This window comes from Cornus florida, unplaced genomic scaffold, assembly GCF_030987335.1.
Source record: "Cornus florida cultivar Cherokee Brave unplaced genomic scaffold, ASM3098733v1 CherokeeBrave_3.0.0_Hap2_Chr11, whole genome shotgun sequence".
Lineage (NCBI taxonomy): Eukaryota > Viridiplantae > Streptophyta > Magnoliopsida > Cornales > Cornaceae > Cornus > Cornus florida.
In genome coordinates, this window is record NW_026775581.1 from 66,003,423 (window position 1) to 66,024,147 (window position 20,725).

Consider the following 20,725-nt stretch of genomic DNA (forward strand, 5'->3'; position numbering starts at 1 on the left):
ATCCAGACAATTTTAAAGGACCATATTCATCAGCTCCCCATAGAAATTCTCAGGAAAAATAAAAAAATAAAAAAAATTGGGAAATGGAAATAGATTGCAACAGCTTTCTTAATGTGAGGCTCCAATTTGCCTAAATAACATGGCCTCTATCTACAACTACAAGCCTCACTCATAGAAAAGACTATGAAGAAAAAACCAGAGCTTGAAGATGATGAGCATGAACTCGAAATCCTCAAGGCCGTGGCACAGGCGTGGCAGGGTCACTCCAGCACTAGTCCACCCAGAGCCACCAACGAATTTGATGCACGTAGGCTAAATTTCAAGAGCAAGCCCACCAGATTCAAGCTCGAGGCCATGAGCAAGCCATCATCGGCTAAGGACCATGGCGTCGCAAACTGGGATTTTGGGCAGTCACTTTTGGACTCCTATGAAATAGTGGCAGTGTCCAAGAGGTTAGAGGAAGGGCTGGTGTTGGACCACCACTCTAGCTTGGAGGACACAATTCGGATTAATAAGAGGCGAAAGGAGAGTAAGAATAGCCTGAGAAGTTTGTTCAAGCAGATCTCTTCCAAGAGATTTAAAGAAGCTGATGTTCCTCATCAGGAGTGACACAATTTTGATATCTTTATGGTTAGGTGCAGCATTATGCTAATTTGTTATGAATTCCATTTTCAGTTTATCAGAATTTTTTTTTTTTTTTTTTTTTTTTTTTCTTTTTCTTTTAGTGTTGATGTTGATAACATTAAACAGAGACCTCATTTGGGTGGATTCTCTCTGAGATATTTTTTTTCTTGATGTTGTTTGGATGGAGGGAAAGTATAGTGGTAGATGAGCACATTTGGTTCAACTCTCCTCAATTGCATATTAAAGTACGATTGCTGAGCTGAAATTTCATAAACAGGAATAAAAGAGCTCAGTACAGAGATTGTGTATAATTGGGTAAGTTCCTTCACAACAACAATATGTACAAATGAAAATAATGTACTGTTTATATTTGTGATGGTTTGTGTCACGGGTCGATTTTGTATACAAATCCCCTAGCGTGGGATGGCACTAAGCCAAAAGTATAAAAAGTAAAATCTACAGTTTGTGTCTGAGGAATCATAATGGATAAAATTAATTCTCTAGATGTTCAAATCTAAATCCATCTTCAGCAATAGGCCTTCTTGGACTTCAAGAAAGTTCCCATAATTTTTAATTTCAAATTTCATTGCACTATGCACTTTGACAGCATTCCATGACTGTCAGGGAGCTTGTCAAGGTCCGAACCCATAACAATTTGTATACTCTAATTAAAAGAGTTTCAAATACTCTGAATAATAGATTCAATTTGTATATGCAATTGACACATATCAATGTATACTTTCGCATCACTAATAGGATTTTTTTTTTTTTTTTTTTTTTTTTTCAACTAACAAAATCTAAGTTGATAATCAGATGTATAAAAAAAATTCTTTTAAACTATTTAACTCACTCACTTAACGCGATTAGCAATTTTTATTCTGAAAATTTTTATCAAATTTCTTGTACATTGAAGAAACACCACAAAATAAGTTTCTTATATTTATATTTCCAAATCAATATAAAAGACATGATGTGAAAAACTTTTGTTGGTTTCATATTAGAATGATGTGAAATGGAGGTGTGATAATGTTAGACAGACAATCCGCTATAAAACTTATATCATTTTTTTAAATAAATTTGATTTCGCACTCAATTAGAGAGAATTCACGTGCCAACTGTATTCACACGAAATTAAGACATTGATTTTAAAATTATAAAATTATTCAAAAATAACATATTTTGAATATTGAATCACAGGACAACTTTCTAACCAAGATATTATCGCAATTGACTCGTAAGTAAAAAATTGAATAATTTTGACATATTTATTTGTATGTGGGTTCTAATTGGTGACGTGTAGTCCGGGTCCTTGTAAACACTTCTTCTTATAGCCCAACAATTACTAGTTGAGTTCAACTCTTAAAATAAGAACCTATATTGTCTTTGAGCTTATTCTTTCAGCCATTCAAATCCCAAAATGGGCTTTGCTCTTCCCCTCTCTCCCGCCAAAACCTTAACTGCCACAACTGTCATCACTCAATTTCCAGAGAACCCTAAAACCCTAATCCTTGAACAATGCAAGACCATAAAAGACCTCAATCAAATCCACGCCCACTTGATCAAAACCCGCCTTCTTCACAACCCGCTCATTGCCGAAAACCTCCTCGAATCCGCAGCCATAATTCTCCCAGAATCCATGGACTACGCACTCTCGATTTTCCGAAATCTCAACGAACCCAGATCACCAGCTTATGATATCATGATCAGAGGCTTCACATTGAAGCAATCACCGCACGAAGCCATTCTTTTGTTCAAGCAAATGTGCGAAAACTCGGTTGCACCAGATGAATTCACTTTCCCTTGCATTTTGAAAGCTTGTTCTAGATTACGGGCTTTGAAGGAAGGTGAACAAATCCATGCCCAGATCACGAAATGCGGATTTGGATCTCATGGGTTTGTCGAGAACACTTTGATTCACATGTATGCAAATTGTGGCGAAGTTGAGGTTGCCCGCCATGTGTTTGATGGAATGTCTGAAAGGGGTGTTAGGGCGTGGAATTCGATGTTTTCAGGGTACACCAAGAGTGGGTATTGGGGAGAGGTTGTGAAGTTGTTTCATGAAATGCTGGAATTGGATGTTAGGTTTGATGAGGTCACATTGGTTAGTGTTTTGACCGCGTGTGGAAGGTTGGCTGATTTAGAGTTGGGGGAATGGATCAGTAAGTATATAGAGGAAAATGGACTAAAGGGTAATCCTACTTTAGTTACTTCTCTTGTTGATATGTTTGCAAAATGCGGTCGTGTAGATGCTGCAAGGAGTTTGTTTGATCAGATGACTCGGAGGGACGTTGTTGCCTGGAGTGCCATGATCTCTGGTTATAGCCAAACATATCAATGTAGAGAAGCTCTTGATCTATTCCATGACATGCAAAAGGCTAATGTGGAACCCAACGAGATTACTATGGTCAGTGTTCTTGCTTCCTGTTCTGTACTAGGGGCCCTAGAAACTGGTAGGTGGGTACATTCGTACATAAAGAAGAAGAGATTGAAGCTCACTGTTAACCTCGGAACTGCATTAGTGGATTTTTATGCAAAATGTGGGTCTATAGACAGATCAGTTGAAGTCTTCAAAAGAATGCCTTTGAAAAATGTCTTGACTTGGACGGTGCTAATTCAAGGTCTTGCAAACAATGGACAAGGACGCAGGGCTCTTGAGTTCTTCTATTTGATGCTGGAACAGAATATTGAACCAAATGATGTAACTTTCATAGCTGTCCTTTGTGCTTGTAGTCATGCAGGTTTGGTTGATGAGGGTCGGAGTTTATTTGTCAATATGAGTAGAGATTTTGGTATTGAACCGAGGATTGAGCATTACGGTTGCATGGTTGATATTCTTGGTAGAGCTGGATTGCTGGAAGAGGCGTATCAATTCATAAAAAACATGCCTATTAAACCCAATGCTGTTGTTTGGAGAACGTTGTTGGCTTCGTGCAAGGTTCATAAAAATGTTGAAATTGGGGAAGAATCACTGAAGCAGGTTGTCAATTTGGAGCCTACACATAGCGGGGATTACATACTTCTATCAGCTATTTATGCATCTGTCGGCAGGTTGGAGGACGCATTGAAGGTGAGGACTCGAATGAAAGAGAAGGGAATACGAAAGACACCTGGTTGTAGTGTGATCGAGTGTGATGGAGTCATTCACGAGTTTTTTGCAGAAGACAATGTACATCCAGAGCTGGAGGATATTTATGATGCAACCGAGAATATGATGAAGCGAATCAAGTCGGCTGGTTATGTGCCCAACATCGAAGAGGCAAGACTAGAGGCAGAGCAAGATGATAAGGAAGCTTCGATATCTCACCATAGTGAGAAATTGGCTATTGCCTTTGGCCTCATTAGGACTACACCAGGGACTACAATCAGAATATCAAAGAATCTTAGAGTATGTACAGATTGTCACAATGCCACAAAAATGATATCGAAGGTTTACAACAGAGAAATTGTTGTCCGGGATCGCAACCGCTTCCATCATTTCAAAAATGGTTCATGTTCCTGCAATGACTACTGGTGAGCCCTAAAACCTCAATGTATTGCTGGATTAGAAGAGAAATGTATCCCTGAGCTAAATGATCCGTTGCTTCAACATCGACCACAATATATGCCAGAAAATCGATTTGATTAGATGAATTCAAGTCCCAACAAGAGAGATATATGGAGGGAAGGAGAGTCGATTTGATTAGGAGAAATTATTGGGTAACTATATTATGTTGTCACATTCTTTGTTATGCGTGTGCTTATTCAAATATATATATATATATATATATAGAGCAAGAGTGAGAGAGAGACTATGCCAAGGCAAGCAATCCATGTGCATTTTCTCTTGTATAGTTGGTAACCATGGTTATGTTTGTTTTTTTTTTTTTTGATTAGTGGTTATGGTCTACTCTTCTCCTCGTTGCCAAACTCTCGAAAGTTGAGGAGTGCTAGGGTAAAAGTTGTAATTGATTTTCAACCAATCACTGAAGGTCACAAAAGACGAGTGGGGAACGATAGCCGCTTTGGGGCAACTGTCACTAGCAGGGCGACCGGCTAGTGGCGCTACCAGGGCTCGAAAGGTTTTTGGGTTTATTCTTTGCTTAAAATTAGTGCCTAAAATCTTGATCAAAGGTCCAGGTGTAGAAGGGGAATCAAGACATACTGGTGTCGTTAAAATCTAAAATGGCACACCCTATTTTGCAGGTGATGGCGAATAAAGGAGCAACACGTGTAATGTGGGCTATGTGGCTGCAGCCAGCATGCCACACCAATAGGACAGCAACACGTGGGAGGTTGTTCATTGGGCCTTATACTGACTAATCAGTATGCTGACGCCAATGAGGGAATTATTTTGTTGATATGGTTTCACAATCACTTCATATATTTACTTCATACAAAATAAATTTGTGAGTTGCAGAAAATTTTACATGAGGAAGAGAAAGTACGGAGAGTGAACCAATAAACTGATATTTAAAATGCCAAACCCAAGTATTTTTTGTACAATTTATTACAAACTTCATAAATTATTCTTGTCATGATTTTGTATATATATATATATATATATATATATATCTTCTAGGCCCATCTGCTTCCATAATGCAAGCTGTCATTACTTCCATAATTCTTATGTTGTAGCTTCATCCTCAACCTGTACACTTCAACTCAAATTTCATCTGACATATCTTAGAGTGCCTGCATAAATGAATGTAGAAACTAAACTAAGTAAATAGTATATCGTGCATTAACATCAATTACTTAAATTAAATCAAATTAGAGAATATAAAAACAACAACCAAGCTTTTTTCCAATTACTTGGGATCAAGCAACAAGAATCCTATGTTTCCATTCTGCTCTATTTGAGGCCATGGCCTCATTCAAATTAAATTAGGGAATATTGGGCAAAAATAACCCGATTCATCATAACTTCAATAATTATGTTAATATCAGAACATAAATCAAGAGGGCATGGGATTGATACACCTCCAAGTACCATATTAGTTGCAGCCTTTGAATCTTTCATCTCTATCATTTTTCCTGCAATGTGAAAATACAAATAGTGACAAAGTGGGAATCAATACACTTCCAACACAAGCAAACAACTTGAAATTAGTTGAACAATAGAAACAGAGCATGTCCAAATGCTTTAATCATCAAATCCCTAATAAACTTGTACAATCTAACCTTATCGGTTTATATTGTATTGTGTCTATTCTACTAAACACTACTATAATTGTTGACATCCCTGTTTGCTACTACAGTACTACTAAATGCATTAACAAGACATTGACTTCCAATTTTCCAATTCATTTTATATCGTTTAGGAGTCCCAAATCTTCGAAAAATGGAACACATTGACTTCCAATTTTCCAATTCTTTAACAAGAATCTTTAGGAACCATCAAATGTTGTAACCTAGTGGTATCTCCTCTAAGGTCGAGGGTTAAGTCTCACCAAGGACAAAAAAAGGGGTGTGTGAGTTTCTTACCATGGTTTTTTTAAAATAATATTAAAAAAAAACCCTTCACTGGTGAAATAAATTAGGTAATTTTTAATTTTTAAATTGAAAAATAGGGAATTCAAGGAAAAGAAAAAATCTGGTTGTCATCACATATATTAAATTACCATAACTAAACATTTAAAGAAAGTATGAGACATGGAGGAAATTCAAGAAAGCTAGAACAATCTTTAGCATATTAAAAGATTCTCCTACCAGAATTTGGAAAACTTTGCAATTTAGATGAACAATTAAAAAATAGTAATTTAAGATGATACTATCACATGATTTTACAAGGAATATTCATGAATATCAGTTTCCAAGTGCCATTAGTGGTTTGTAGATCATAAGAAAGAATCATGACTAATCTTCCAAATAAATAAATAACAAGGTTACCAATTATTATTATTATTATTTTACCTTGGCAAGAACACACTTATACACCCACTTTCCCCTATAGGAACTTAAACTCTAGACCTTCCACTCTGGAAGGTGAGGAAATACCACTAGGCTACAACCTTTGTGACTAATGACGTCCACAAAAAAATGCAAAATGCCTATTTTCACAACGACATAAAAATAAAAATATCTATAGGAATTGGGGCCACCAACATATTTTCTCCATATCTCAAGAAAAAATTTAGAAGACCCCTCTGTTTTGTAAAGACAGAGACTCTCTAAAAGGTTGTGTGAATATGGTACTTAAAATTTGTTTTGAGTATGGATATTCCAATGCAAATGTAATTTAAAATTTAATTTAGATTTGAAATGACAAGAAAATATTATCAATACATTGAAAATTTAAATGAACCTTTCAACAGATATTAAAATAGATAATAATAAAATAACAAGTATGTGATATGTATGGTGGAGGAAACTATGCGACAAAGTGAATAAAAATGAATTTGAGGCCATTATTAAGCATTGTCATGATAACAGTGAAAAGGAAACAAGCCTAACCAACTTTTGATGATCCTCCAGAAAGCTAATATTTTGATTGTTCTCACGAGGCCATTTACCCTTTCTTATATTCATAATCATGCTCAGGGTACCGATAAACAACATGAACAATAGAGCTTGTGTCAAACCATTACCTGAATTGATAAATAGAAAGAAATGATTAGAAACTAGCAACCATGGAAGATCCCTCTTACTAGAAAAATTATTGTAATCCAAACCACCATATGAAAGAAATCCAACCATTTCAAATCCCATAGGGGCCACCCCCGGGGGATTTTCCCGATATCTGCCCGGTGCATGTTGGATGGGGGGACTACATTTGCCCGGTGGTGGATTATGGGGTGTTCTAAGAGGTCCAACACCACCATCATCCACCAAAAATAAATAAATAAATAAATAATTTCCAACCATACCTGAGTTTTGTCTTCGAATATTTGGGTTTAGCAGATGGGGTGCTTGTTCCAGTGATGTGCACTCTCTGACATCAAGTTCCTCCAACCTGGCTTCCAAAGCCTCGCGTCCTTCAATCTCACGTAACCTCGTGCATTCGTTAAGTTGTAAGCATCTCAACATTTTCAAGTTTGACAGATTGGGTAATCTTACAATGGATTTGCAACCAGTTAAGGTCAACTTTTCCAATGATTTCAATCTATCTAGTCCTTGGATCTTCTTTAATTTCGTACAATCCGAAACATCTAATGTCTTTAACTTGTTTAAGTTCGACCGAGCTGATTTATTTCCAAGATGTTTATACTCATTCATCTCCAAGGATGGTAGAGATGCCAAACGTTCAAGCAAATTAAGTGTAGCTATTTTCTCGCACCAAATTATAGACAAACTTCTCAGGGATTTTAGACTTCCAAGTCCTTGAACCCTTTTCAGCATATCACAGTCCTCTATGTGCAAGCTTTCTAAAGATTTTAGATTTCCAAGCACTTGAATCTCTTTCAAGGTATCACAGCCCTCTATGTGTAATCTTTTCAATGACTCTTGTCCCCCAAGCCCTTGAATCTCCATCAGCTTATCACAATGCTTAAGCTCCAATTCCAACAAATTTTTCAAATTTGACAGATCTGGCAATATTTCCAATGACGGACAACTTTCAATTGATAATACAACCAGACTCGAGGGTAACCCCAATATACATTGAAGATCATTGCAATAATTTATAGTCAGGATTTCGAGCTGAGAAAAGGCACCCATCTCTTTTGGTAGGGTCCTAATGCACCAGGAAAACCGCAGTTCCTTTAGATTAATCAGATTTACAAGATTTGGGGTAACAAGCAACTCTCTAGGCTTGGGGCAATCGGCTCTCAGAATTTCTAAACTGGAGGGAAGGTCTGGCAGTGCTTGGAGCTCTTCGCAGTCTTTCAAGTCAAGGGTTTGGAGGCAAGAGAGCTTGCAAATGCTTGTTGGTAGGCTTTGAATTTTGGTACAATCAAACTTCAACTCTCTCAAAGATGATAATCGCTCAACACAACTAGGAATGTTACCCTCCAAGGCATTACAATATGAGGCATCTAGAACTTCCAGCTTCTCTAACATCCAAATTTCATCAGGTAGCTTTTTTATTAGAGTCATTGAAATTTTAAGCACTTTCAAGTTCTTCATATTACCAATGGATGGGTTAATTTTGACAAAATTACCACAACCTTTAAGATCCAGTATCTCTAAATTTACATAACTTGAGAAGTACGGAATTCTGCTTAAATCACAATTAGCCAGCACTAGAACTTTTAACTTATTTGTTTCCTGTTAAAAAGATATATCGATCAATTTAGAACATGTATATTATGATGGGAAACAAGAAATGAAACAAAAAAGTAGAGATGTTCCACAAACCTTAATTTGACTCCAACCCTTCCATTTTTCTGTGACAAAACTGTTTGATACGTCAAGAATGACTAGATTCTTCGTATGGAAATTGGTTGCTTTAAATTCAAGAGGGCAATAGGTCCAACAAAGCCATCTTAATTGTGATAGATGCTGCTTAAAATCCCCAGAAATTTTTACCCGATTCACTTGAAGATACCTTAGATTATATAGTTTAGCAAATTCCTCACTTGTAAGGTCAGACTGAGCCATCTCCTTACTAAAGTGAACACTCAGGACATTGACCTTTTCTGTTCCCTGTCAATGAAAAACCACATTATAAGTAAACTTTCAGGAACCAATTGTTTTGCGTGCTAAAACAAAAAGAATTATGCTTTACTTACACAAATTTTGAAATTAAAAATGAAGAAACTAATAATTTAATTTTTTGAGCTCAACTTAAGTTCCGGTCAGATTCAATTGGCCTTGGGTTGTTTGTCTAGCACCCAAGTCTATCTAAGATTATGTTGGACTCAAGTTCATAGCAGTATTAGTAGCAACAATGACATGATTAGACTTGGTTGGCTTCAGGTTTCTAGAAATCCATACCCGAGGACAAACTAAACTGAGGTACCTAAAATTTTCAATTTAAACCCAATCTAAGAGTCACGTAAGCCCATCAAATATCAAATTGGTCAACCAAGTAGCTCCATGATTGGCACTCATGTGGATGCTACCATTAAATTCACTTGTGTGTGTATGTGTATTATGGGATTACAAGAATCAGGGTCAAGAAAACATTAATCAACTAAGGGGCATAAAATTTAGTTCACTGTAGTATTACCTTACATCCCTTCAGTACATCCAGCGCTTCCTCCTGATCCCACAACCTGCTATGTGCTCCAGGATTCTTGAGATCTTCTTGACGGACGATTTCCCTTCCGAGATCTCTAAGTTGATCATGCATTCTCAACACATTATCATCTCCCATTTTTACTAGAGACATGAAACAAAGAACCTTAATTCCCATCTCTGGATAAAAGCCACAGTCATCCCACATGTAAAATGCATGTGTTTTATCCATCCCTATAAAAAGACATGCAATATCGAGAAATATCTGTTGTTGCTCATGGTTTAATTCATCATAACTTATTCTCAATCTTTTCTGGACTTGATCTGCTGGTATTTTTTTCAATTTCTTCAATGTATCTTCCCATACCACTTTCGTCTTGTCAGACAAAAACGAACCGATAACCTCAAGAGTTAGAGGAAGCCCTGCAGCAGTGGATGCAACCTTTCTAGAGATGTCGTCATAGTCTTTTGGAGGAAACTTCCTTCTAAAGGCATGCATACTAAAAAGCTGAAGTGATTGCACAGAATTCATAAATGGGGGTTCATATTCTTCATTCACTTGAATAGCATTTAAAGCATGCTTGTCTCTAGTTGTAATTAGAATCCTGCTTCCTGGACCAAACCAATTATGATTTCCCACAAGGCAATCAAATTGATACTTTTCACTTAAATCATCAAGAACAATGAGAACTTTCTTTTTAAGAAATCGTTGTTTAATAATGTTGATTCCACCATCGACATCAACAATATCATGGCATGATTTAGGAGTACTGCTAGCAAGAAGCTGTTTTTGCAAACTAACAAGACTTTTGTGTTGTTGTGCTGTTTCTCGAATATCTGCAAGGAAACTACAACATTCAAAGTACTTGATGAGCTTCTTGTACATCCACTTGGCAATAGTTGTCTTGCCAATACCTCCCATGCCATGGATACCAACAATCCGTGTATCATTTGAAGCAACCTTTAATAATCTCATCATTTGATGTGCATGATAATTGATTCCAACCAAGTTGTCAGTTAAAACCATACAATTTTTCTTTAACTCCAACAACACTGTTTGAACAATCATCTTTACTAGTTTCCCCTGATCCCTGATTGATGTCAAGGTGAAAAGCAGATCAAATAATTAGTGTCGAGAAGAAAAATCAAAGTTACAACAAGGGGAAAAAATGATTATTTCTATTTATTACCATTGATCTAATTTATTTTAAATATCTCCAGTCAATTAATATTGATTTGAAGTTATCTCAGGTACTAGCTGACTCACCAAACCACCAACATCATCTTCCTTGTCTTCGTCCCATGACTCCCATATGAATGAACTAAATGGATTCTCTTTTTCCATTCCATCCTATTATATAACATTTCTCCTTCAAAGTTTAATTTTTTTTAATCATTTTTAATTACTCCATCCAATGAAGTTTTGGTTGGCCTCTACCTCGTCACATTCTAGGCAAACAACCCTTCCTCTTTGAATCGGTACATCTCTGGATTCACATTTATATGACTATACCACCTAAGTCTAGTCTCTTTAATTTTATCACTAACAGGCCCTATTCCTAATTTTCTCCTCACTTATTCATTACTAATCTTATCTCTTCTAGTTATTCCTATCATCCATCGCAACATACTCATTCCCACTAAATGAATGCATTTTTCTTGTTTCTTTTTCAACGCCCATTATTCTCCTCAATACAATATATCTGGCCTAATAACCTCCCATAAAAAATTTCTTTTAATCTATTCGATATTCATTTATCACATAAGATATATAAAATCAACTTGTTTCCATTTTGCCCACCCTGCTCCAATCCTACTTACAACATCACCATCTATCTCCCCATTTTTTTTTTTATAATATTGACCCCAAATAACGAAAACAATTATTTTGAGAAACTCTTTGGTAAACTGTAATAGTTACATGTCTGCTACTTTATCAAATTCACTCTCCATATATTCTATTTTAGTTTTACTAATTTTTAGGGCTTTTGATTCTTAAAATTCTTATTATATTTTTGATCCCATCCTATTTTGATTTATAATTTTAATCTCACCCATTGCCTAAAGCTTCTTGGTATTGTTCTGATTTCTTAAAGTTGTTATTATTATATTTTTATAATTGTTTACACTATGAAAAAAAAAAAAAAAAAACAGTTATGTAGCATAAATGAATTAACATACCCGTCAGCTTCTTTCTTGACTTCCCAACCCTTGAGTGCTCCAACCTCTCTTAATGCCTCCTTCCAATCTTTAATAATACTTTCATTGAAACAGCTCTCGTGCTCGCGGAAGGCCTCCTCGTAACTCCCAGATTGATGCTGAACCTCGGAAGGTTCAACATCATGGAAGATGGGTAGAATCAGTTGTCCTGTTGTTCTCATGCACTCCACCATTTGGGCAAGCTCATGAAGGCACCATTTACTGGAAGCGTAGGTTTTGGAGAAGATTGGGATTGAGATCTTCGATTGAGTGATCACCTTCAGGAGCTCTGGGCCGATCTCTTCACCCATGCGAAGCTCATTATCGTCTAGAAAGGTGCGAACTCCTGCACCTTCGAGATTTGTGTACAGGAAATCAGTGAAGGTGTAACGAGCATCTGGAACACTGAAACTCAAAAAGACTTCGTATTCACCGCCTGGAAGGGATGAAGTGCTTGCACTTGCCTTAGAATCCATTTCAAATGAAAACTGAGAAGCCCAGATCTCTCTCTCAGATAGGTGGGAAATGGAACGTGAGAAGCTCGATCTATACATCTAACCTTATATATATTTAAGTTACCATTTACGATACAATTTATCTTTTGGTTAAAGTGGAAGTATTCTCCAAGCAATCACAGTACATGTACTTTATGAAGCAAGGAATTCCTCGGTTCTAAGAAATTTCTACATAGGATATATACTTTATTGGGCAAGGAATTCCATGGCTCCAAGAAATCTCAACACGGGATATATATATTCTAAAGCAATCAATCAAATGCATTATACTCATAAATATACTTTTATAAAGCAAGCTGCAACTCTAGCAATCACAGAATATTTCAAAGAAACTTTAATTCCAACCAATCACAGAATATTTGAAAGCATCTTTTCTTACTAGTCTATCTTATTCGAACCCCATTATAATGTATAACGTCTCTTAAGCTGAATCGACTTTTTTTTTTTTCCCTGATTTTGGAGTATTGGAAAGGTATCATGATATTGAGTAGAAAAAAAAGTTATGATGATACCTCTCGTCATGTTTAAGCTCTTATACTTAGGTTCCAATCTGTATGAAGTAAAATGATTTCTTCGTAATATTTTTGTTTATGGAAAACATTTTAGCTGTAAAATATTTTCTTTCCTTTTATTTTTCAGTGTTTGGCTTACACCAGAACACAAAGATAAAGTAAATCAAAATACATCAATTAGAAATTTTCTCAAACAGTTGGTGGACAAGGAATAAAAAGATGTTGTAACAATTTCAAATCAGAAGCATATTTGGTTAAGGAGGCAGTCTTTCCGAATCAAATCAAACCAAAATGTCAATGAAATCTTCATATATATATATATATATATACACACACAATGCTAATGGTGTTCTCCCTCTGTAATTAATATATATATATATATATATATATATATATATATATTAATTACAGAGGGAGAACACCATTAGCATTGTGTGTGTATATATATATATATATATATTAATTACAGAGGGAGAACACCATTAGCATTGTGTGTGTATATATATATTACAAAGTTTGAACTCATCATAATAGATCATACAAACAGGTCCCGATATCATGATTCAAAACCTAATCACGTCTATTACTAGTTTACTTGAGCCAGAAAATATGAAAATTGTTTGGAGATGAATTATAGATACCCAAACTGTGGAGACTAGCACAGAAATTGGAAAACGTCACCGGCGTTAGAAATGCCTGTCGGCCTCAAGCAACAGTTGTCGGCCGGAAGTCTGACCGCCAGTCGTCATATCGCCGGTGTGCGATGCCGGAAATGCAGTCCAATCGCGATCGCTGGTCGCTCAGACTTGTGGATGCTGAGAACGCGGGATCGTCGACTTCACGAAAGCCGAAAATGACTCGAGTGAGTTGTTGAATCGCGGGTCGCTCAGACTTGAGTGAGTTGTTGAATCGGAAGTCATTTTACGACTTTTGGAGGAAGATGTTTTACTTAAAATATACTTATTTTACTAATTTTATTTTCAACCAAACACCAAAAATATAATCTTAATATACTTATTTTACTTATTTTATTTTATTTTTTACTACGTATTTTTTGGTGTTTGGTTGAAAATAACAATTAAAATATTTTTTAAAAAATAAAAGTAAAAATAACTTAATTATTAATTTTCGACAAATTATTTTACACGTCTTATTCGATGAACTCAACTTAGACATTTACGAAACACTGAAAAAATTAAAATTAAAATTAAAAATAAAAAATATATATTTTACTTTAAGGCTCTGTAGATGTAAATTATTTTTCAAATTTTTTTTTTTTATTTTTTATTTTTTGATGTTTGGTTGTCTCAAAATATATTAAAATCTAACAAAAATAATATACCCATCAATTTTCGCTAGCTACAACTTTACCAAACACTGGAAAAAAATAATAATAAATAAATTATTTTACCAAAAAAAGAAAAATATTTTTCGAACTTCAAAACATACCGAGCCTAAAAAGAATTATTTTATGGTGAAAAAAACAGAGCCCTAATCACAATTATTTTCACCAATTTCACTCTCACTCAAATAATCATGAATTCCATTAAAAATTAAAATACAAATAGAGTTTAAGAAATAGAGACGCCAAATACACGAGTTGTGGTTATGAGACTTGTCATTTTTAGCAAGTACTCTTGAGTCTTATTTCCTTGAACTTTTATGCTCTACCATTTTATTTTATTCTTTTTTTTTAACAAGAAAATAAAAAATAAAAAAAAAATGGTTAGATATTAGATTAATAAATATAGAGAGTCGAAACCTGTCACTTTAAAATTCACCAAAGACACTAACCTACTTAGATTATTGAGGCAGCTACTTTGAAAAACTTCTACGTACCCAGGAAAAAAATAATAATAATTTGAATATAATCCCTTAAAGACCAACAAAAATAATACTTTCTATTTTTGAGTTAATTATTACTACGTACTTATCATTGTCATTCAATTTCTTATCTTAGCCTTCACTTTTCAGTACTCATTAGTTAGCCTTAAATTCCAGTACTCATTAGTTAGCCTTAAATTCCGGTCCATGTACTTCAATTCCTTAGATTAATTAAATTTCAGTCCTCTGGTTCAATTCCTTAGATTAATTAAATTTCAGTCCTCTGGTTCTTCAATTCACCATTTTATAGTAGTAGTAATACTTTATTCGCTTTTAGTAGTTAATTCTTTTAGTCCTCACAATTCCCAAGTCCTTTGTAAAAAGACAAAAAAAAAAAAAAAAAAAACCCTGGAGAGTGGTCGTTCATAAATTAGATTTTAGTTAGGGAAAATATTTTTAGATCTGTGAAATTTTTAGCAACCAAGGTGGCCCCAAAATGGGTGAAAATCACTTCCAGTGAAATAGTGTGTCATTTATTTCATTTTAGAATGAGTAGTCTAAAGATGATCACGTCACCCACCCATGTTTGGAATGCATAATAGGAAAACATCGGGATGCACAGAAAGAAAATATTGAAATGCACGTTACGAAAATATTATAATGTACTTTTACTTACAAAAATGAAGAAAATTGATTACTGTGCAACTGGCGGTGATCCTTATCCCTCCCAAAACTAGCCATTACTCTATAACCCATAAGCAAAACACAATACATATCATCATTTCACTTCTTTTTTTTCCCCCTTTTGTCCCCAGCAAATGTTGAGGTCTGTGTGGAATGTGTTCAAGGCTACCTTACAAGCTCTTTGCCACAAGACAAGACATTCTATGGTAAGAGTAGCATAAAAAGTAGGTAGGTGCTAGTACATTAACAGTGCTAGTGTCATTTTTATTTTCTTTGCAAGAATTGGAGCTTGGATGTCATTTCATCCTAGACTCTCTGTTCAGTGAGATCTTACAGCTTGAGTAAATTCATCGCGACGATGTAAAGCAGCATCTTCATCCCACAAATTGAACTTGGGGATATAATATAAACTTTACATTCACCGTGTTAAACGAATGCAATAATGGGATTCGAGCCTCTTGTTCACTTGACTTCCCTTTTGAGTTCAGAATTTTCATGGTTAATAGCATTGGTTGAAACAAAAGAAGAAACCATTCGGCTTGCTTTCCATCTCTCCTTTGGGGGTTTCCCCCGAGTCACCATGCAATGCCATCAAAGAGCTGGTACCTGGAGATTCCGGTGGCAAGACAGAGTTCTCGGATGTGAAAATTCGAGAAGGGATCATAGGTGCAGGGGGCGAAATGGTAGAAAGATAATGAAGGAGCATATTTATTATTTGACTGAAGTTAGGCCGGGCATCCGGATCCTCCTTCCAGCACGAGTCCAGAATTATGGCCAACTCTTCCGGGAGATCATCCAAGCTAGGCCTCGTGTTCTGAATTAGCAAGCATAAAGCCAAAATAATCAGCCGTGCCAAATTTTAGAACTAGATGAAAAATAGATCATTACCTTGAAAGCGGCTGCATAAGCTGCCTGTAGATTTGACATGCCTTCAAAAGGCAACTTATTGTGTAAAAGCTCCCACAACACGATAGCAAAGCTATAGGCATCTACTTTGTGATTGTAATGCTTCTTCTCTCCATGTCTCAATGTAACAGTACTATACAACTGCCACCGTTGAGCGAGCAAAGCAATTAGAATCTATGAAGTACGGATACAGAGAAAAAGAATGAGCAAAAAAAGAGAGAGAGAACTATAAAGCATCGTAATGTACCTCTGGCGCCATCCAACGGTATGTCCCTGTTTCAGCAGTCATCATTTCTGTTAATGACTCCTCTCTTGCTAAACCAAAATCCACAAGTTTTACTGTTTTCTGGTCTGCAGTCAAGATTAAGTTTTCTGCAGTAGTTTATAAGTTCTTCATTAGCAATTGTTTCCATTTACTTATTTATTTAGATAAACATATGTATGTTTAAAGATTGTAAAAGGAATATTCAACGGCACATCCCACACTCTCTTTTTGGTAATTGAGACGACTACCTACACCTCATGGTAACAACATCAACAAATTTGTTCATAGATCAAGTTAGAACTTGCAATCCCTTAGACTCAACCTAGAAAGAAAATAGTTCCAGTAGATATATGACCATATTAATTTTGTTCATCAGATCGATATGCTCCCAAGTACCTGTAATAGTGTTCAATTTGCCAGAACCATGAGATGTGTTTAAATCTGTCCTTCCTATAATATCGGAATTTTTAGAACGAAGTCATTACCACAAAACGAAATGCACACATAAGTCTCTGAAACTTTCACCTTTTACATGCCAAGAATCGGTGCATAACTACTAAGCATTGGATACAAAGAAAGCACTATTAATAGAAATAAATCACCAAATCTATGATCCCGTATCCATCGGCTACATGAAGTTGGAAGTCTGCTGTTCTATATATATGAGAAATTCCATTTCTAACTGTCAAACTTCTTTGTTAATGTGTTTAAGAACCACACTATAAATCCTCCTTGTACCATGCTACTGGGAAATTCATAGTCAACGCAGGTCTATTAGTTTTTTCGGTTACATGGCACTTGAAACAGATGGTTCATTTTGGTAAATTCAATATAGAAAGGATCAAGACAACGGGAAATTATTACAAGGCCCTGGGACCATTGGTCCCGGGCTAATCACCATGTGACACATTAGCAAATGTGTAAGCTTTATTCAGCTTTTTGCTGATGTGTCACATGGTGATTGGCTGGGACCAATGGTCCCAAACAACTAGTTTATAAACACCCTCTGTGCTTTAAAAGGATAGGCAAAGTCAATTAGATACTGAAGAAACTAAATGAGCAAGGGCTATCACGAAACGAAGTACATGATCCAGGCTAAAAGACCCTACTACTTCTTAAGGAGTTTTCCTGCTTAGAAAATCTAAGGACTGTTCAGATATGAGATTATCAGAAACTTAGCCCGTGTAGGAAATATGTTTATATCCTTTAAAAACAGATGTTCGGGGAAATATGGCACTTCAGGAAACCTTCCCATAGTATTTTCAGGAACAAATGGGATTGATAATGACTATAGGAACCTGGAAACTTCACAAATTTGAACAGGAATTGTCTTAAACTTGTTAAATATACATTTGCTACTTCATTTCATACTTTAGTCATACTCTGATCTCTCTCGAGCCTTTATATAAACGATTCATAAACATGACTCAAGTCAGCAAAGACCTACAAAAATGCATCTATGAACTTTTAACAGGGAGCAAAAGCAATGATTGGAAGTGATTTCAATGAAGTACTTCAGAAACTCTCCAATGATCCGGAAGTGTGAACTGATGGATCTTCCAGTTTCAAAATATCGAAATTGAATCCAAAGGCCTTTTCTAGCATTTGACTCTTTTTCCTCGTACTATTTTATAAATTGGGTATTATATCAATTATTCAGTAACTACATAGATTCCATCATGCAAAGCTACAAACTAGCGTGTTTGAATTCTTTAAAAAAAAAAAAAATTCATAGCTGATATCTTTCAACATGAATGTTCATACAAGTTTGCTTGCTTGACAATAAGACATTTCCATGAATTCGATTTCTAATGCATAACATTTTTATACCGCATGAATTCAATGTACCAACATTGGAAATGAAGGAATTACCAGGTTTCAGATCACGATGTATGATCCCATGAGAGTGCAGACACTCCACAGCACGAGCAATGTCAAGTGCAAAACCGATGGCAAGTCGTGTGTCCAAGCACCTGGGCCGCATGTTTCGCAAATACTTCCGCAATGTCCCTCCTAACAAGAGCTCAGTAACTATCACCATCACAGGCTCCTTGCAAGCACCAATAAACTGTCGATACAAAATAAATTCAATAACCATTCTCAGATGTTGCATCACTACTTTACATTCAAAATGTACCACACATACAACTGGCAACAAACCTAAGAAGAACCTTGGAATTAGATCCAACCTTTGCTAAGTTCTTATGTTGAACTCTAGACAACATAGCAACCTCTCTCGCGAACCGCGCTTCTCTCTTGGTGATTTCCTCTGGACTGTCTCCTCTATGAACAATTTTAATGGCAACATTCTGATTCTTATATCTAAAAGCACCAAATAAAAAAAATAAATTACTCAAGAAGCACAACTTCAAGTGAAGATCTGAAGTTCAATCCCAATTTCATCAGGGACTAATAATATGCAATTCAATGATTTCATAAAAACCTAAAAATACCCAATTGCCCATTAAGAGCTGGATTTCAAAAAATAAAAAAGTATCCCCAATAAGTCCCTATGAAACAGAACCAATAAATTTTAGATATTGAATTATATTCAATTCATAGATTTTCAATAAAAAATATGAAAAAAGAAGAAAGATATGGAATTTATGGCAGAATTTGTCAACTAATGAAGCTGAGAATTTCCAAATCTACACTTTCTGTCAACCTAGAACAAATCCCACAGTACATGAATGGCATTGCTACAATGATAACATGAAAGAATTTCAACAGATTACATTAAAAGGAAATTATAGAAGAAGTTATGTTAGAATTACTTACTTGCCCTCGTACACTTTGGCATGAGCACCCTCTCCAATTCTTGGACCAACAAAGAGATTTTTAGGGTCAACCATCCATTTTCCATCCAACCTAAACTCATCAACTGAGTAAAACTCATTTCCAGATTCCATCTTACTAACACAGAAAAGGGTTCAACACCAAATCCAGCAACAAACCCTAGAACCCATCACAAATTTATAGCAAACATACATAAAAATTCATGAACTAGGGCATTTACAAGATCTATATACATTGGGCATGGATAAGCTGACATGAAACAGAGAACTACAAAGGACATGCTCTGTACTCTATTGTACTGATAGAGTCTGATACCAATGGCAATCTACCCAACACAACCACATCTCAAAAATAATGATCCAAAGATCAGAATAAATAGTTGGGGATGATAAAATATAGAACCCCACATGTTGTAGAGAGAGAAATAAGAAAAATAAGCTCAAATCCCAAGGAGGGTTGCTGAAAATTTCATGGGAAAAAGAACCAAATCCCCAAAAAGGGAACAAGGGAAGAGAACCTTGTCAGCAAAAGCTTAGTGGAGGATCAAATTTTGGAATTAAATTCTCCAACCAATTTTGGAGTTCAATGAAATGAGTAATGGTTGTGAGTTTATTTGAAAAAAAATTAGTACATGACCTCAGTCTTAATCTAGGGGCAAAATCATTGAAGGGATTCGGTTTCTGTTTCATTTATATGTTAAAGAAAGAACTGTGAGAGTGTGTGTGTGACAGAGAGATTTCTAAATATTGTAATAAAGACTGTGGGATCCATATAAACTAATAAGTTGCACATGCCAACAGATCTTGTCGACATGGAGGGCCTGTGCTCATTAAGAAATGCCTGGAGTAGTGGACAAGTTCCCATCTTCTCCTGCTTGTCTCTCACTCCATCACTTTTAACACAAGCTACATTAAAACTACAAACCTACAAGTCTTAGCACTCCAGGTATAGCCTCTTGTGAACAAGCCCTCATTCATGAACCCCATAATTGTGTGTCGTGGCTTGTCTTTACATCGTCTGTACACTGTAACTTTATATTGCGTATGCAGTAACTGTATTATGTTACATTTCGTCACAAGGCTATTGTATTACGATATAGTATACTGTATTATGTTACATTTCGTCACAAGGCTATTGTATTACGATATAAAACGTGGCACAGGATGTACTCTCCGCAAGAGAGTATCTGGAGGATATCCGGATTCACATGGTTCAATTTCTCACAACTTTGATTCACACAACCGTCCAATCTTACTTGTTAAAAGAGAATTTTATTGAGATCTATGTGTTAAACTCAATTTGTT

General features: G+C 35.7%; 4 protein-coding genes across 9 annotated transcripts; 2 read left to right on the plus strand and 2 right to left on the minus strand.

Moving 5' to 3' along the window:
* The first annotated feature begins 59 nt into the window (after nt 1–59).
* LOC132285695 (uncharacterized) lies at nt 60–847 on the plus strand. The gene has a single exon (XM_059787885.1). The coding sequence runs from the start codon at nt 184–186 to the stop codon at nt 607–609; it is 426 nt and encodes a 141-aa protein (XP_059643868.1). The 5' UTR covers nt 60–183; the 3' UTR covers nt 610–847.
* Nucleotides 848–1,903: 1,056 nt separating this feature from the next.
* On the plus strand, nt 1,904–4,489 carry LOC132283125 (pentatricopeptide repeat-containing protein At2g29760, chloroplastic-like). The gene has a single exon (XM_059785026.1). It carries the CDS (start codon nt 2,042–2,044, stop codon nt 4,136–4,138), a length of 2,097 nt encoding a protein of 698 aa, XP_059641009.1. The 5' UTR covers nt 1,904–2,041; the 3' UTR covers nt 4,139–4,489.
* A 399-nt stretch (nt 4,490–4,888) lies between these two features.
* On the minus strand, nt 4,889–13,298 carry LOC132283123 (disease resistance protein L6-like). 6 transcript variants are annotated; one of them, XM_059785023.1, is made up of 7 exons: nt 11,902–13,298; nt 9,713–10,811; nt 8,899–9,186; nt 7,470–8,808; nt 7,057–7,190; nt 5,594–5,637; nt 5,222–5,295 (listed from the first exon to the last, which is right to left on the minus strand). In XM_059785023.1, exons 1-6 carry the CDS (start codon nt 12,471–12,473, stop codon nt 5,629–5,631), a joined length of 3,441 nt encoding a protein of 1,146 aa, XP_059641006.1. In that variant the 5' UTR covers nt 12,474–13,298; the 3' UTR covers nt 5,222–5,295; nt 5,594–5,628. The 6 variants fall into 6 exon arrangements, with proteins under 6 accessions (XP_059641007.1, XP_059641008.1, XP_059641003.1 ...); XM_059785022.1 differs by having other exon boundaries at nt 5,225–5,295; nt 5,584–5,637; XM_059785024.1 differs by lacking the exon at nt 7,057–7,190 and having other exon boundaries at nt 4,889–5,295; nt 5,584–5,637.
* Nucleotides 13,299–15,385: 2,087 nt separating this feature from the next.
* LOC132286342 (serine/threonine-protein kinase STY13-like) lies at nt 15,386–20,517 on the minus strand. The gene is made up of 6 exons (XM_059788665.1): nt 19,404–20,517; nt 18,815–18,947; nt 18,498–18,693; nt 16,608–16,732; nt 16,343–16,501; nt 15,386–16,268 (listed from the first exon to the last, which is right to left on the minus strand). The coding sequence occupies exons 1-6, from the start codon at nt 19,532–19,534 to the stop codon at nt 15,954–15,956; spliced, it is 1,059 nt and encodes a 352-aa protein (XP_059644648.1). The 5' UTR covers nt 19,535–20,517; the 3' UTR covers nt 15,386–15,953.
* Between the last annotated feature and the right edge of the window lie 208 nt (nt 20,518–20,725).

Bases quoted from the DNA above. Each gene is read 5' to 3' on its own strand.
- LOC132286342 (XM_059788665.1), bottom strand. From the start codon at position 19,534: ATGGAATCTGGAAATGAGTTTTACTCAGTTGATGAGTTTAGGTTGGAT. The intron at 18,694-18,814 runs GTTGGATCTAAT...TTGTATCGACAG, and splicing joins AACATAAGAACTTAGCAAAG to TTTATTGGTGCTTGCAAGGA. The intron at 16,502-16,607 runs GTACATTACGAT...CAACGGTGGCAG, and splicing joins ACCGTTGGATGGCGCCAGAG to TTGTATAGTACTGTTACATT.
- LOC132285695 (XM_059787885.1), top strand. From the start codon at position 184: ATGAAGAAAAAACCAGAGCTTGAAGATGATGAGCATGAACTCGAAATC.
- LOC132283123 (XM_059785020.1), bottom strand. From the start codon at position 12,473: ATGTATAGATCGAGCTTCTCACGTTCCATTTCCCACCTATCTGAGAGA. The intron at 9,187-9,712 runs GTAATACTACAG...TTTCATTGACAG, and splicing joins ATGTACTGAAGGGATGTAAG to GGAACAGAAAAGGTCAATGT. The intron at 5,638-7,469 runs GTATGGTTGGAA...TTCACATTGCAG, and splicing joins TATTCGAAGACAAAACTCAG to GAAAAATGATAGAGATGAAA.
- LOC132283125 (XM_059785026.1), top strand. From the start codon at position 2,042: ATGGGCTTTGCTCTTCCCCTCTCTCCCGCCAAAACCTTAACTGCCACA.